A 17972-nucleotide genomic window follows, 5' to 3' on the forward strand; every position below is an offset into this window, starting at 1 on the left:
TCAGCTTTGATACCGTTGATGTACGTAGGCATCGTTGTTTTGCGTAACGATGACGATGATGCAGCGACGATGCTGGAACTGACATTATTCGTATCGGATATTGCAGCACTGGTTTGATTCTTGCTACGACATACGTTAGCGAAATGTCCCTTCTTATTGCAAACCTGACAAGAAGCGTCGAAGGCGGGACAGGTCTTGCGTGGATGTACACGACCTCCGCAGAAGAAACATTTTCGATTGGAGCGCAAGGCTGGCGCGGCAGCGGAAGTGTTTTCGCTTGGACCAGCTGTATTGCGTATGTTTTCGATAGTAGCATTCACAGGGGTCGTGCTGCTGTAATGTAATGTGTTGACTTCTGCCATCTCTAGGGAGCGAGCTTAGTTATGTGCTTCATCTAATGTTAGGCTCAGGTTCTCAAGAAGCCTTTCTCTTATTTTGGTTGAAGAGATTCCTGCTATGAAGGCATCACGGATATTGTCGTCCCGGTTTGTATTGCCATCGACGGCAGTGAAGTCACAGTCTTTAGATCATTGTTTCAGAGCTTGAATATATATATATGTGTCGATTGTCTCTTCACTGTTTTGCTTTCGTGTAGCGAGAGCATGGCGCGCATAAAGGATGTTCTTAGGTTTTACGTAAATCCCGTCTAGTACGCGTATTGCCTGTTCGTAAGTTTGACACTCGCTTATGTAGTTATAGACATTCGGAGACAGGTGATTGATTAAAATATTTAGCTTGACCTGATCGGAAGAGAGAACTTGCACCGCAAGGAAGTTGTTGAAGGTCTTCTTCCAATGTTCCCATTCTGCGGCCGCGGTGCTTTGCGATGGGTCTCCTTCAAACAGCTCAGGGCGTAAATACTTATCCATTCGTAATTAGTCGTTTGATTTGCTAATTAAATTGAAATAATAGGCAAAACCTAATCTGTAGGTTTTAATTAGCAAAACATAATGTATGTGAATGACAATATGAATTAGGCATGTAGGATGGAAAAATAATAAATGTTATGAGTAAAGAGGTTCACCACACCGAGCAAGCGAAAGATTCCAAAATTGAACCACGAGAGTAGCGAGTGGTTCTAAAAATGGAATCTTAAGCGTTGCGAGGGTTACAAAGCACGAGGGTTAAACAAAATTTGCCCCCGAGTGAAACAAAATTTTTCACCACACCAACCCGAAGCAAATATTAAATGTAAAATATCAAAACAAAATCAAACCAAATCAAATTCAAATTAATGTTATTAGATATTTATCATCCAAAATCATCATTTAAAAGTCAATTCTACCAGCAAACATAAGAAAACAACTCAAAATTTGCATTCGATTACTTTGCCTCACATGTGAATTACTGATAGCAAAGTGCAACTTTGCTATCCGTTTTTGAAGTGCAAAGTAAGCCTTTCCGAGCTGGTGTGGTGAAAACTTCTTGCGCTGTGCACTTTTTGTGAAGGGGAAAAATGTTAAACTCGCGACAGGTCACGTGACCGTAAGATTCGTAAGACGTAAGACGGACACGTGACCTGATCGAAAAACTGTTACTGAGTTTACTGAGAAAAACTGTTAATGTCATTGAGTTTTCACTTCTGCCGGCACTCCCGGAGTGCAACCCGTTGTTTTATTTTTTTGTACGTTTTGTTACGTTTGAAATGCCTTTCTAACCCACGACACAGAAAGAGGGGTATTATAAGTTTGCCCGCTATTATTATTATTTTATTATTGGGCCTCATGGGGTGCCCTATTCAATAAAAACTATAAAAAGCGAAAAATAGAAAAGTTAATAAAAATACGTATTTGTTATACTAAAATTAGGGTCCTGTAAAGCCTGCATATTTATATAATTATTGTTTTTCCCCATTTTGTGGCTTTTTACCTTTAATATGTTAATGGACCAATGGACAAACCTTTTGGAAATTGTTCGTATTGTTTCGCTCCATAATATGGAGCTTCAAATGTACTTCACTTTTAAGTTTTCTTTGTTTAATAATTCCTTATATTCCTCTTAAATTTAATGTGTGTGTTTACGAGTAAGGTTTTTTTTCTATTCTATTCTACACAAAAAGGGCACTACTAATATATTACACGTAAGATTAGTAAATTAGTGTTAACAAGATATAATCGACAATTTTATATTAACCCTTAATTTGGCAAAGTTTGTCCTGACATTTGACCCACTTTTTGCATTTATTCCGAATCAGGCTAGCCGAGGTGACGATGACGAATATTTGCAGAAAAGGAAACCAAAAGCTGTCTCTAGGTATCACCCTTCCAAATTAATGGGATAGAGACAGCGTTTCGTTTAGTTTCTCTGCGAGCGATCGTCATCTTGGCCAGGACCCTGAACTATTAGGATTGCTGAAGGTCTAGCAAGCTTGAACTCACTACCTTGTTGTTGTGCTAAATTAAGGGTTACAATGTCAAACAATGTTTTTTTTTCTCCAGTATGCTTGGGATATACGAGGCAGAAGGAAATTACTCCAATTCATGGCGCACTCGGTTTATTCGACGAGATACGAGATCAATAAGCTACACTTACTTAGAAAAAAGTAACATTTCTATTCAATTTAACCTACTATTAATTGTTTTCAAGCTTGAGAGGAAAGGGACGGCCGCCACTCCATACAACACGTAGTCCCCGTTTTCTTCTCTGGATATAGCTATTATTAACATTATAGAAAATAACTTTTACATAATTTGATGTACATTAACCATAGCTAATGCCCCTATGTTTGATTTTTTTCTAACATGGGTATTGTAAAAATTTGGTGCGAAAACCAGATTATAATAATTAAAAATTCGAACGTAGGGGCATAGCTGTGGTTGATACGAGTATACAACGAATAGGTAGTGTCATAATATTTTCAATAATGTTAATATCTAGAGAGGACAATGAGGATGACGCTTGTAGAAAAGCCATTTTCTCGCGGGTCCTCCATTTAGGTACATCTTAAAGCTTTTCTACTGAGGCAGCTAGAGGTGAGACGAGACGTGCAGGATTCGACCAATAACAATGGTTGTATTGTTATCCACATCTCAAGTATTCAAGTACTTTATTTGCATTCATGTTGTACATAAGATCTTATGAAATAAAAGTTTCAGACATGAGCCCCGTTAGGGCATGGCAATCCTTATAAGTAACTTAAGCTAACTTAAACTAATGTGTTTTTTTTACACTAGGTAACAACTGTAACAAGCTTGTTAGTTATTGTACAGAAAAATGACATTTTATAATTTGTCGTTTAAATATTCATTCACTGAATGTTAGCATTTGTTTTAGTTTATTTGAAAAAAACACTTTCTTTTTCTTCTCCGCTCCGCTGGGTACCAATGCTTTTGTTTATTGTCGTACGACTCCGCACTATTCAAGTTTATAGTGCTATGAAAAAATCACTTTAAAATAAAATTAAGATTATTCCGTCTGTTCGGTAGTCATATTTGATTTAGTGACTTCTGAAGGCGAATTTATAAGAATTTCAAGTTCAATAAGTAAAGTGCTACAATAAATAGTATTCTTCTTCTAGGTTTTGCCCAAGTTTTATGAAACAAAATTGCCTTTAGACCTGCAACATTCAAATAATATAATAATTATAGTCAGATTAAGCTAGTTATTAATTTCGTTTAGTAGTACCACTGTATATATATTATATGTAAATAAAATATTAAAAAAATTATAGTCAGATAGTCACACCTGAACGAAGAATTTCGTCAAATCTTCAGTGAGACAGACATACTTATTAAATATTTTATAGAGGGTAGTTCAATCGGGCGCGGAGATCTGCGGCCCGCAATTGCGCGAGCTCCTGACTTTTTTCGACTTTAAAGACTTGAGTGACCCATTTTTATACATGAGATATTCGTATAAAAATTTGCCTTCAAAACTCGCCAAATCATTTTTTTGTTGCCATTGGTTTATAGGTACTTGTAGTAGTAGTAGTAGTAGTAGTAAAATACTTTATTGTACAAAAAGAAACATAAAACATGAAAGAACACAAATCATTAGTACAAAGGCGAACTTATCCCTTTCAGGGATCTCTTCCAGTTAACCCTTGACCCTTGTACTTGTGTGTGGTTTTACGGAGTTTCAAAGTTTGCAGGTACTGCTGACTTTTTTAATATAGCTTAATAAGATTTAAAATCCGTAATTTTATTTATTAAAGATTCTAAATACAAGTAAGGTAAACGAAGTGGTGCTCGACGCGGTCCCAGTACCTACATGTCATCTTGAAACTTAAGTCATTGTCAATAGAGATGACAGCAAGGTGTCATCTATTGGGCATTAGCATGCCGAGCACTAGTACGTTTACCTTAAATTGTGAATGTGATACAGGTACAGAAACAGCACCGTGTTTAAAATCGGGTTGCTATTCGGCAACACGTTGGAGCAGAGGGCTACCGCGGGGAATGTCTACAGCACGATGGTCAAGATGCCTCTCAATGTTTCCATGCTGTGGTAACTTTTGATAACTTTTGACGCGTAGGTATCTAATAAGTTTTTGGCAAAAATTTCATTTTTGGTACAAGCTTTTATCGCCGACTGTACTTTTTTTTCCACAGGCAACTAATACTCATCGAGACAATTCTAAAAACCCCAAACACAATTAGTGTACACTCTGCACCAAGGTCTCGAAGGGGAAGTAAGAACAAATACCGAGTTTAATAATAAACTGACGTATATTTGCCTGGCTCACACAAATCACACATAATACAAATTAAAATAAATCTCTTATGAATTCCATGCTACACAAGCGTTAGCTAGTTTCCAAACTAAAAAGCGACATCTCTTGGGAAATTGAGTAAACTGTTTATACATACCGCCCACCAAGGACGACATGTCCTTCCTCATGACCGCCCACCTTGAAGTAACTAAGATAACAAAATTGAACTAAATACAAACAAATTTCGTGGATGCGGTTTTACCAAGTACAATTAACTTGAAACATAACATAAAACAATTAAACTTCTTAACAAAACATAATTATAACTCTTTAAATAGAAACAAGCACATATTGACAAAATGAAACACTTGTCTATTCAGTTACAGGTAGTATAATGACCTTTGAAGTCGGCCGTTTTATCAACGTATTTTTACATTTTATAGTTACAACTCTGGTTAATGAATCTGTGCCGGGATGTTTTTGTATAATTCTACCAAAAAGCCACTTAGAAGGAGGAAGATCGTCTTCCTTCACCAAAACGACATCCCCAATGGCAGGTTCGGGCACCTGATGTGACCACTTATAGCGGTGTAAATAATGGGTCAAATATTCGTTGGACCACCGACGCCAAAAGTTTTGCAACATATGCTGCGTCAATTGCCATCGCTTTAAATTGACAGTGTTTGAACCTTCAAAGTTCCTTTCCGGTACTATTACTAAAGGCTCTCCTATTAAAAAGTGACCAGGAGTCAAAGGGTTTGGTTCATTTGGATCAGTATTCATAACTGAAATAGGACGCGAATTTAAGCAGGCTTCAATTTGACTAAGCAGCGTTGACATTTCTTCGTATGTGAGTGTCGAATCACCAATCACTCGTTTGATATGGTACTTAGTTGACTTAATTCCAGCTTCCCATAATCCGCCAAAGTTTGGACTTTTAGGTGGTATAAAGTGCCATGTAGTACCGTCTGAAGCTAAATTTTCTGCTATTTCCTGAATCATAGTCGATTTCTCAACATTGAATAATTCTTTTAATTCTTTCGCGGCTCCGACAAAGTTTGTCCCGTTGTCACTATGAAGTTCTAAACAGCGACCGCGTCTGGATATAAAACGCTTGAAAGCTTCCAGAAACCCACGCGATGTCAACTCACTTACGACTTCTAGATGTATCGCTTTCGTGACCATACATATAAATAAGCAAATGTATCCTTTATATGAACGATGACCTCGGCCCTTCGAAGTCCTCAGATTGATGGGTCCTGCGTAGTCTACACCGCTGCGAATAAATGCTCTGTCTGGAGTGACTCTTGCTGTAGGTAAGTTTCCCATCATCTGTGTTTGCATTTTGGCTTTATAACGAATGCAGCGAATACATTTACGAATGTGTTGTTTTACCAAATCTTTTGCTCTTATTATCCAATAAGCTGACCTCAAATAGTTTAACATAATTCTTTGATCTCCATGAAGGGTGCGTAAATGTGCGTCCGCCACGATCAATTTTGTCAAATGTGAATCATATGGTAAGATCATCGGATGCTTTATTTCTTCGGAATCTAACGTTTTCTCTAATCGACCGCCAACTCGTAAAACACCGTTTTCGAGAAAGGGTGACAAAGAACGAATTTTAGAGGTCTTTGAGGATACATAACCATTTTTATCAATCTCTGCTATCTCATTTTTAAATTCTGCGTTTTGACACATTTTCACACAGTTTATGAAAGCTTCGTCTAATTCCCATTTTTGTAGATGTTTGGTGTGTTCTCGATTTCCGCATAAGTCGTGATGAATAAGAAAACGTCTACAATACGCGACTATACGAATAAGCTTGTTTAACGATGAATATTTATCCCAAATAAGTTCTTCTACAACTCCTAAATGAACCTTCGCTGTTTTTTCCAGATTCGTTTCGTTGTCTTTGGGTTTGGAATAACTAATGACCTCGTCGTATAAAAACTTAGGGCCAGATTTCCACAAGTCATGTTCAATTAGCTCTGCTGGTCGGATCCCACGAGACGCACAATCTGCGGGATTTTCTTTTGTTGAGACATGTGACCATTGAGATGAATCCATAGTGGTAAGTATTTCCGAGACTCTATTGGCCACGAAGGTTTTCCAATTACTTGGATGTTTGTTTAACCAAGCAAGAACTACTGTAGAATCTGTCCATGCTCTTACATTGGGTTTGGGTATGTTCATAACTGTAGCAACTTCTTTCAGCAGTTTAGCTACGAGTACAGCGCCGCAGAGTTCCAGTCTTGGTATACTGACCTGTTTGACAGGAGATACTCTTGTTTTAGCCGCTACCAAAGCAACTTGAACTTCACCTGAAGCTTTTACTACCCGCAGATATACAACAGCTGCATATGCAGCAGTAGCGGCATCACTAAAGCCATGTAACTCCACTAATGTGTCATTAACATTCATGTTCAGCCATCTTGTGATCCGGAAATCTTCAAGGTAAGTTAACTGTTCACGGTAAGTTATCCAATCTTTTAATATATCAGTTGGTGGTTCCTCGTCCCATCCGATTCCTGCTAGCCACAATCGCTGTATAAAAATCTTGGCTACTATGACACACGGAGCTAACCATCCTAACGGATCAAATAGACGCGAAACATCCGAAATGATTTTTCTTTTTGTTGCAGGTGGTGAAAGCGGCGGCAGATTTACTGAGTACTGAAATACATCTTCATCTCTATTCCAGGTAAGTCCTAAGATTTTTGTTACACTGTCTGTTTTTAATTCCAGGTTGTTCTTTTCTTCTTCATTTGCTATATGTTCGTTTTCTTTTATATTTATCTGATCTAACAGCTCTTGCCTATTACTAGCCCATTTCTGTAATAAAAACCCTCCTTCGTTCATTAAGGCTTTCATTTCTTTGTATAGCTGTAATCCTTCTTCTATTGTTTCACTACCAGTCATCAAATCATCCATGTAAAACTCTTTGTGAACTCTAGGTGCAGCCATTGAATATTTGTCTATATGATCACAAGCTACTTGATTCAACGCTTTCACCGCTAAATATGGAGCGGAAGCCGTTCCAAATGTTACTGTCAGTAACTTGTAATCTGTGATTTTCTTTTCAGAGTCCTCTCTCCACACTATGCGTTGGAAGTCGGTATCTTCTTCTGCCACCCGCACCATGCGGTACATTTTGACAATGTCCGCAACTAAACAGACTGGGTACTGTCTCCAACACATAACTAGATGACGCAAATCTGGCTGCAAAGTGGGCCCTATCATAAGTAAGTCGTTCAGCGATATCTCTTTGTCGTCTTTGCAGGATGCGTCAAACACGACTCTTACTTTTGTTGTGGTTCGATTTTCACGAATGACAGCATGATGAGGTAAGTATATAGCATCTTTAAGTTTGTGGTCAGGTTCTGTCACAGGTATCATATGGCCTAGTTGCTCGTACTCCTTTATTACTTCTGTATATCTAGCTTTAAGTGTTTTATCTTTTTCAAACTTCCTCTCCAAACTGTGTAATCTTTTAACTGCGATCTCTCTTGAATTTCCCTTACAGGTAGGATCATCGCGAAACGGCAATTTCACGACGTATCTGCCCTCTTGGTCTCTCACTGTCGTAGATGCAAAAAAATCTTCGCACCTTTGTTCTTCTGTTGTAAACATTCTGGAGTGTACCTTCGGTTCTGTTTCCATCTCCCAAAATCTTTTCAACATATCATCTTCATTCACCTGCGTATGTAAAACTGTCAAGTTGTTATTTGCACTGGTTGAACCGTCTGGGCCAGATATAATCCATCCGAGGGTGGTGCACTGTAGCAGAGGAAATCCATTTGGACCTTTGAGTGTTCCATCTGTAATTATCTTGCAGTAAACTTCGCCTCCTAACAGCACATCGATTTTTCTGGAGATGTTATAAGTCGGGTCGGCTAACGTAAGCTGTTTCTGTTTTAACCATCCTGGAAATGTTACTTGTTTACCAGGAAGGTGATTGGTGACCTTGTTTAAAACATATGTCTTTACTACCGTATTAAATGTTGGGTTAACGAGCGATTGAATTTTTAATTCTACTATGTATTTCGGCACAGCAGAAGTTGGCTCGCCGCCTAACCCCGTAATTGAACTTCTGATGGGCACTTTCTTTAGCCCTAAGGCTTGTACCACAGCTTCAGAAACAAATGAAGACTGTGAACCTGGGTCTATGAATGCACGAAGCACCTGATATTCGCCTGTTTTGGACTCAGCCTTTATGAGGGCTGTGGCTAATAATACTTCTTCTTTCACTATCTCTGTCGCAAAACAGTTGACTATCGGTGTGGACTCATTTTGTGTGTTCTCTGTCGCGATATGTGTGGCTTCCTTCGAGACATCTTCAGCTGCCTGAACTACTTTCTTTGGATTGACAGTTGAAGATGAGAAATCCTTTTGGTGAAGCAAGGAATGATGCTTCCTTCCACAAACTCTACAACTAGTGGCCTTTTGACAAAACTTCACACCGTGGTTACCGCCTAAACAATTGTAGCACAGGCGATTGTTGGTTACAAATTCATGCCTTTTGTCAAAATCTTCATTTGCAAATTTTTTACAAAAACAAAGTTTGTGAGCTTCGCTACAAAATTCACAAGCTAAAGCCGATGCGTTGGCAACATGAAGTGTATTCGGCTTGTTTGAACTATTATTGCCAGGTTTTGCGTAAGCATTGGGATTCCTATTGACGTTTCTCGGCTCGATGAATTCTAATGCTCTGTATCGACTCGTCAAAAAATCTTTGAATTGCTCAAAAGTTGGTAGAGCATCTGAAGCTGAGTTGGTCGCTACATTAAGCTCCCATTGCTTGCGCGATTCTGGATCTAATTTTAGCGTCAATAAATGTATCACTATTATGTCCCATGTGGAGACGTCAATGCCTAAGTTAGACAGTGCACTTAAACAATCTGTTGACGTGTCTAACAAATCCTTTAAAAAGGCGGGAGATTCAGAAGTTGCATTCCTTTGGCTTAGTAAACGTTTTAAAATGCAGTGCGAAAGGTATTTTTTATTATCATACCGCTGTTCCAATTGACTCCAACACCGAGAATAATTGGAATCTGAAACCGGAATATTGCGAAGCAACTGTTCTGCCTCTCCCGTGAGATAACTCTTAAGATACTGCAATTTTTGTACGCTATCTAATGCAGTATTGTTGTGAATCATAGACATAAATAAATCTTTAAATGTCATCCACTCTTCATACTTGCCCGAAAACTTGGGAATGCTTAATTTAGGAAGCTTTATTGAATTTATCTTAGCCGACACACTATCTTCGTTGGTGGCCTTTGATTGGCATGAATGAAAGCTTACAAATTCAGCTAAACCATCTTTAAGTTCACATCGATAATCAGTATATTCATCTTCTGTTTGGTCGTAAATGTCATTGACAATATAACCTTTTGTTTTCAAAAGTTCTAAATCGTAGGTACGCATTAACTCCTTGTGACCTAGTCTGAATTCCGACCATAACTGTTCTAGTGTTTCCAGCCTACTCTCTATATAATGCTCAGTTATACGAGACTTAGGAGATTTTTTAAAATTAACGCGCGCCTTGCAAATACGACTGGATAAGTCATTTTGATAATTTAGTAATGTCTCCATAATGTTATGACTTTCCGACCAAACAGTTTGAATTGAATGACAATCTAAAGTTTATATAATAAAAATACTAAAAAATATAAAATTTATAAATAATAATATTTTTGAAAATTTTACAAGTCTTTGAATTTTGATACACTTTGAGCAAAATCGGGCGTGGATTCCCCGTTCCAACAGGATTTTCTGAATTATTCTAAGTGTCTACTCTACTAAATTATTCTAAGTTAATATTCCATATAAACTACAGCCAAATATTTTCTATGTCCATGTAAACAATCGAATTCTTCAAAGTAAATTTCTTCTTGTAAATAAAGTTCAAAATTCCATAGCAAAATAAACTGATAACACAAAATAAACTATTGTTCCCAAGGTTGAAAATCTCTTGAGAAATAACTTTTAAAGTACTCACGGTTCGCACTTGACACAACTCACTGAACTGATGTGACGTCACACTTCGCTGAACTTCTTTTCCAGTTGCTGGTACTAGATGGCGCCACTTGACCTCTAAACTGCTGCCACTCGTATCCGCTTCCGTGTTTAGCTTCGGCTACTCGTCGCTAGATGGCGCTAGTAATCCCAGGTAGCTGGAAACTTTACCCGTCTAACCACGGGACGAAGTGAGTCCGCACTGGACTGAACTTCCAAAAAGCCGCTCGCTTATCCGATCGAGGGACCATGTACACTCTGCACCAAGGTCTCGAAGGGGAAGTAAGAACAAATACCGAGTTTAATAATAAACTGACGTATATTTGCCTGGCTCACACAAATCACACATAATACAAATTAAAATAAATCTCTTATGAATTCCATGCTACACAAGCGTTAGCTAGTTTCCAAACTAAAAAGCGACATCTCTTGGGAAATTGAGTAAACTGTTTATACAATTAGGTTTCGTTGTTTTATCACAGAGTTCCTATGGCCACCTCCGGTCTCCATCATCAGATCAGCTTGATGACACCATAATATTGCATTGTCACCCGACTTACGTATGTATGCAAAATTTCAGCTCAATCGGAAACCGGGAAGTGGATCAAATTTAACTTGCAAGATTTGATTACACACAGATAGACAACGCTCAGGTGAAACTAAATAAAAGCTTGTAAAAACTTAAAAAGTCGGACCTTACGCCTAGCGGCGACTAGGGCACGCAGTACCGGTTCCGGTACCAAGAATTTCATTTCCCGGTTCTGGGCATGGCTGGAACCGGGATTCCCGGTTCTTCCCGGTTCTCAAGGCATATTAAGATTATACTTAAGAAATTGTTTGTGTTAGTGTACAATCTTTATGAATGACTTATTTTCATATAAATTATTACATACGTATCGATAAATAACTTATTTTATCAAAAAATCTAGCGTTCCAACCTATTTTACGAAACCAACCTGCACACGGCCCTCTACAGTTTGAGACTTTGCCTATGCTCGCTCACATTTTTGTAAATCTTCCGCTACGCCCCTTTGGAAATTCCCAATACCTAATCACTACAAGTCAATATTATTGCACGCGCTTTCATCGCAAAACCTTGGCTATAGGCTAGAGCCACCAGCCCTGCGAATCGCTGGTTTACCTCCGCCTGATGGGCATGGCATTACGAGCTACACGGGAGGCCCCGTAGTCGATGCACTCAGCACTATGACGGCACGGCATATAGAAATTAAAAAATCAACCCGACAACGGATTTTTTTCATATAAAACCAACTTCCTAGAAAGAAAGATGAATATTCGAATATACCTAATATCCTACTTACCCGAGCCAAAACGTAATATCGATTGGAATACCTACTTTACCAGGTTAATTTGTCGGGTTATTTGGGTCCCCCGTTTCATAGCAACATTATTAAATGTGATTTAATGTCCCGAGCTAAAGTACTAGTGTTAAAATGGGAATAAATACGCATATTGATGAGAACCGGGAAGTACCGGTACCGGGTCTTCAGTACCGGTTCTTTCGACACAATGAAATTCCCGGGAATTCCCGGGAATTTGAGAACCGGGAATTCCCGGGAGCATGCCCTAGCGGCGACGGTTCGCGGACGGCATTGTCCCCGTGGCCTCGGAGGAAAACTGCGTCGATGGTAATATTAAAACTTTATTATACGCGATTATAGTCCCGTTTTCGTAATTACTACACCTTATAAAACAAAGTCCCCCGCCGCGTCTGTCTGTTTGTCTGTTTGTATGTTTTTATGCGATAAACTACTGAACGGATTCACATGCGGTTTTAACCTATCAATAGAGTGATTCTTGAGGTGTATAATTTGTTAACCCGTGCGAAGCCGGGCGGGTCGCTAGTTGAAGATAAAAGAGGTAGGTCTATACCGCTCACTGGTAGTTTGGACGCAATAGTTAGAAAACGGTGTGCGTCATTAGTCAACCGTCTTCGCCACCGCCCAAACAGGGCTATAACCGCGAAAATCGAAGTTCGCAAATTGCGGGCATCTTTCTCTGTCAGTCTAATTACGCCTTCATTGGAGTAAAAGAGAAAGATCCCCGCAATTTGCGAATTTGTAGCCCCCCAGTATTCTAAGCGTGCTGGCGTGGCGCAGCGCTGCCGCTGGGACTCGCGTTTGTTCGCGCGCTGGGTGCGGCTGCGCGTCCCGCCGCTCGCCCCACCACGCCTCTTTTAAAATTATTAACTTTACACTTGTTTATTTGAAGTAATTCACCTCCCCTTAGTTTGGTAGATGACTTAGTTATAGTAGCATGACGTAGGAGGAAACGGGGTCATTCGAAGCATGATTTTTGGATGATTTTAGGGGGGGGGGGTCCAAAAACGTCAAAAAACGATGACGTAATTTATGGACAGCCCCTATAACAACAAATACTAAAAATAAATAAGTGGGGCTCCCATACAACAAACTTGATTTTTTTTTCGTTTCGTGCGTAATGGTACGGAACTCTCGGTGGGCGAGTCCGACTCGCGAGCACTAAGCCGTTTTTTTTTTATCACTAACATAGATTTATAAGTTTTGCTGTGGCTTGTACAGTCAACAACAGAGCTATGAATACAGGCAAAGTGTCAAAAATATGTATACAGTACTTTATTGCCTGAGGTACATTAAAGTCGTGTATACATATTTTTGGCACTTTGCCTGTATTCATAGCTCTGTTGTTGACTGTACTAACAATGATACGGATTTTTTTAAATAAAAATATTGAATTGAATTATACCTACCTGTTATAATGTAATGTATCATATGATTGTAGGTACGTGTTCCACTACCACAAGCTGCTGAACATACTTGCCGATGTGAACAGTAACACGGAGTTTATATATCTGCTAAACAACCGCCTCAAGGATGGCATTACACACTTAAAAGCAGCATTGGCATATAAGGTAAGTACCCCTATTAACGAGCCGATTAAAATCGGTATTCATTACCGCGGTATGTACAAAAAGGTGTTTTATAAGAAAATCATTTTTTTTTAATTTAATTACACACAAATAAAGCTTTCTTTTTTGACTGTCGAATAAGTACAACACTAGTAAAAAAACACAAAGTAAACAATTCGAAAACCGTGAACTAACTCACCGGGAGCGCATGGTTTGAATGCTCCATACTAACGCGGATCACCTCAAGTAAGCAAACGCCTAATTTATTTAGTGATTTTCATAGTAATGGTGAATATTATAGAAAGGAGGGCGCCGTGTGTGGCACGGTAACGGCTGCTCCGTATAAAATCATTGTTTAAAATAATAAAAATGGATAAAAACTACTCAACGGTTACAAAAACATTAAAGTGCAAGGAATGAATAAAGTCTAAGGAAAAAACGTGCCTCGGAAGTCAAGAAAAAGTCATTCTCGGACAGATGGCGCATACACCTTTGGCCTATCCCCGGCTAGATGACGTGACGACACCGTTTCATATTTAACAATTTTAACACATAGGTATCAGTGAATGAACATGGGTCAAAATGATATAAAAATAATAAAATCATTTATCCATATATATTAATTTTTTGATAGTTTTATACGTTTTCATTTTGAGTTTTGGTCGTGTGTCGATAGATGGCAGTAAATTTACTGTGCCTACAAAATTTACTATGACAGGACCCCTCTATACTATCTATTCTCTTTGAAATTAGTTAGCGAACGCTGCTCCAGATTCTAATTGTTGCTGCGTTTTAATTTGATATGTATAATAATCCAATTTTATTATGGGATAATATTAACATCAATAAATTGCTCTGATAATTAGATTAAGATTAATTACGATTCATAAGAGCTTGTTGCTAGGCCTACATGAATAAAGTAAATCTTGTTTGTTTGTTGTTTGTTAACAACAGAGGGCGTAAAAAACAAATATTGAAGAAATCAGAAAAATGCTAGAAAGACTTCAGGTAGACATAAACCAGATGAAAAACGATAATAGAGACATGGAAAACAGGATCACAAACACTATATCACAAAAACTGGACGATAAATTCGACAAACTACAAGAAAAACAAAAAATCTTGGAAGATAAATTCGAAAAACAAGAGAAAAGGCTGCAATATGTAGAGGAGTTAAGAAAGAAAAATATCATGATTTTTGGAGTGGCTGAAACAGTACCAAGTTATGAAAAACTAGAAAATACTGTTCTAAATATATTAAATGAAAACATGGAAATTAATCTATTGAGATCTGAAATTGAGGCGGTATCAAGAAGGGGCAAAAAGGAGGAAAATAAGTTCGACCGATCGCGCTAACCGTCACCACTATTGGCAAGAAAATTCTAATATTAAAACACAAAAAAAAACTGGAAAAGACAACATATTATATTAAGGAAGATTACCCGCCTGAAGTACTCGAGGAAAGCAAAAAATTAAGGGCCCAGTTAGTAGAAGAAGAAAGTAAGGGCCGTAGAGCACTCTTGAGGTACAACAAGCTAATAATAATCCCAGAAACTAAGCATAAACAACATGACAACCAAAACCGAAACAACAATAAAAGGCAATTATCTGAATCCCCAGGAACAAGCCAAAACAAGTCTGGGTCGGGAAATAACAGTATTATAAAACCAGCGAAGAATCCTCATCCAAATATAGAGCAGTACGTGATTAAAACTAAAAATAAAAACGCAGAACCACCTACGAGCACCTTATCACCTTCGAACAATCTCGTACAAAATAAAACTTTTATAACCAATGAAAGCACAAACTCGAAGAATGATTGACATAAAGCGACCTCTTCACGTTCACCCCCACCACGGCCGGTCACCGCGGGGGCCAGAGACCACAACCCTCCATATCAACAAATCTATTTATGCACATACAACGCAAGATACATACTATCAAAAGAACGATTACTCGATTTTAAATTAGCAATTTGAAGAATAAGCTACGATATAATTGGCCTAGCAGAAATAAGGCGAACGGGCTACAATGTTGGAGAAGATGACAAACATGTTTTCTGCTCTTATGGCGAGACAAAAGACCAATGTGGAGTCGGATTTCTTATATAAAAAAAACGAAATATAGAGAGCTTCATTGCAATCTCAGAACGAATATGTAAGTAAACTTGAAATTCGACAACACAACCCTATCAATAATTCAAGCCCACGCGCCAACCATAGACTTGAGCGACCAGGAAATATATTTTTTTTGCAACCAAATCGAACAAGCTCTCAAGCAATGCTATAAATTTCAAATTATAATTGGAGATTTCAACGCGCGTATTGGCCAACGTGCTACTGGCGAAGAAAGAATAATAGGCAAATACTGCTTCGGAAAAGAGACAAACGAGGAGAAACCCTACTACAGTTCTGCTGGCAAAACAACTTATACGTAATAAATAGTCTATTTAAAAAAAATACCAGAATCATGTGGACATGGCTATCCCCAAAAAAGACGAAGAGCCAAATTGATTATATACTAACGAACCAGAAAGAAAATTTCACTAACATTGAGATATTAAAAAGATTGTCATTTCCCAGCGACCACCGGCTTGTAAGAAGTACTGTTGTAATTTCAAAAATAAGGAAAAGTAGAGCCACATATAAAAATAACATTACGAAACTAAATACACTAGAAGATGAGGAGCTATACTTGAAAATCTTAACTGAAAAATTAACGCCACAACATCAGTCAAAAATGAAGATGTAGAGACCTACTACATTAAAATAAAAACCTGGATATCTGAAAGTTTAAACTGTACTAAAAGTAAAACTATAAAAAAACAATACGTTATTTCGGAGCATATTAAACAACTTTTAGATCGAAGATATGAACTAACAAATAAACTCAAAATTACATCTCAAGAAAAGAAAGAACGCAGTTATTTGTACAAGAATATACATAAACTTATTAAGAAAGAACATCAAAAACATAGAATCGAAGTAATAGAAAAACATCTCTTGTCTTCAGGTAGCGTGAAGAAGGGCTTTAAAGCATTAAGTAATACCAAGCAATGGATCCCCTGCTTAAGCGAACTGTCTACAAATATCAAGACCTACTCAAGAACAAAGATAATAGATACCGCCACTTCATTCTACAGAAATCTGTATTCGACACAAAGTTCAGACCAAGAGGAATGCCATCAAATCACGCCAATCTCTACCACTATTATATATACCTAGATTCTCTATGATAGAGATCACGAAAAAAATCAACGGGTTAAAAATAGATAAAATCTCCGGTCCAGACGAAATTCCAAACCAAGCAATCAAAGTGGGCAAATCGCTACTAGTACAACATACCACATTTAACAAACTTATTTAATAAAAATTCTAGACGCGTCAAGGATACCTACGGAATGGGCAAAATCTGATATAATTTTATTATACAAGAAAGGGGATCCCGCTAATATTGCCAACTACAGACCCATCAGCCTGCAAACCAAACCTATACAAACTTTTCGCATCTTGCCTCGAAGAACGTCTCGCTACATTTACTGAAAAACAACAACCTGTAAAGCAAGCGGGCTTCCGCAAAAGCTTTTCGACCATGGATCATATCCACACGCTTCAACTTATAATAGAGAAGTATGAAGAACGTCAAAGACCTCTATATCTGGCCTATATTGACTATGCCAAGGTCTTCGATTCTATTTCACATAAAAGCATGTTGAAAGCTTTACACGATTGCGACGTTCCCACAGAGATTATAGAACTAATAAAAGACATCTATAATAAAAGCGTATCTCGTGTTTGAATGGAAACAAAAGGTCCAGAAATAAAGATCTGTAGAGGAGTCAGGCAGGGCGATCCACTCTCGCCTCGAATTTTCGTCACTGTCCTAGAAAATGTTATGAAAAGTCTAAACTGGACCCGGAAAGGAATAAATATAAAAGGTGACTTTCTAAACAATCTTCGTTTGCCGACGATTTAATTATTTTTTCGGAGTCTGCAACATAACTACAAAAAATGATTCGTGAGCTTGATACAGTCAGCAAAAATATTGGTTTGGAATTAAATACGGCTAAAACGAAAGTCATAAATGCTTCAAAAGCACCCATATTTGTAAATAATGCACAGCTTAAATATGTAGAATAATACATCTATTTAGGTAAACAAATAGCTTCCAATAAATCAAGACACATAGACGAAATAAACAGAAGAATAAATTTAACATGGAACAAATTCTGGAGTTATAAAGAAATACTAAAGTCAGACCTCCCAGTCAAGCTCAAGAAAAAGGTTCTGGATTCCTGTATACTCCCATGCCTCTCATACGGCAGCCAAACATGGATTTACAGTAACTACACAACAAATAGGATACAGACATGTCAAAGAGCCATGGAACGAA

General features: G+C 38.0%; 1 protein-coding gene across 1 annotated transcript in view; it reads left to right on the forward strand.

Moving 5' to 3' along the window:
• Positions 1 to 17972, forward strand: part of LOC134795707 (uncharacterized) — a 35505-nt gene that overhangs the window by 9091 nt on the left and 8442 nt on the right. Inside the window, exons 4-6 of the mRNA XM_063767646.1 lie at positions 2439 to 2542; positions 4324 to 4446; positions 13454 to 13583. Coding sequence (XP_063623716.1) covers positions 2439 to 2542; positions 4324 to 4446; positions 13454 to 13583 — 357 coding nt within the window. The remainder of the gene's footprint in view (positions 1 to 2438; positions 2543 to 4323; positions 4447 to 13453; positions 13584 to 17972) is intronic.

The sequence above is a fragment of the Cydia splendana genome, chromosome 12 (assembly GCF_910591565.1).
Source record: "Cydia splendana chromosome 12, ilCydSple1.2, whole genome shotgun sequence".
Lineage (NCBI taxonomy): Eukaryota > Metazoa > Arthropoda > Insecta > Lepidoptera > Tortricidae > Cydia > Cydia splendana.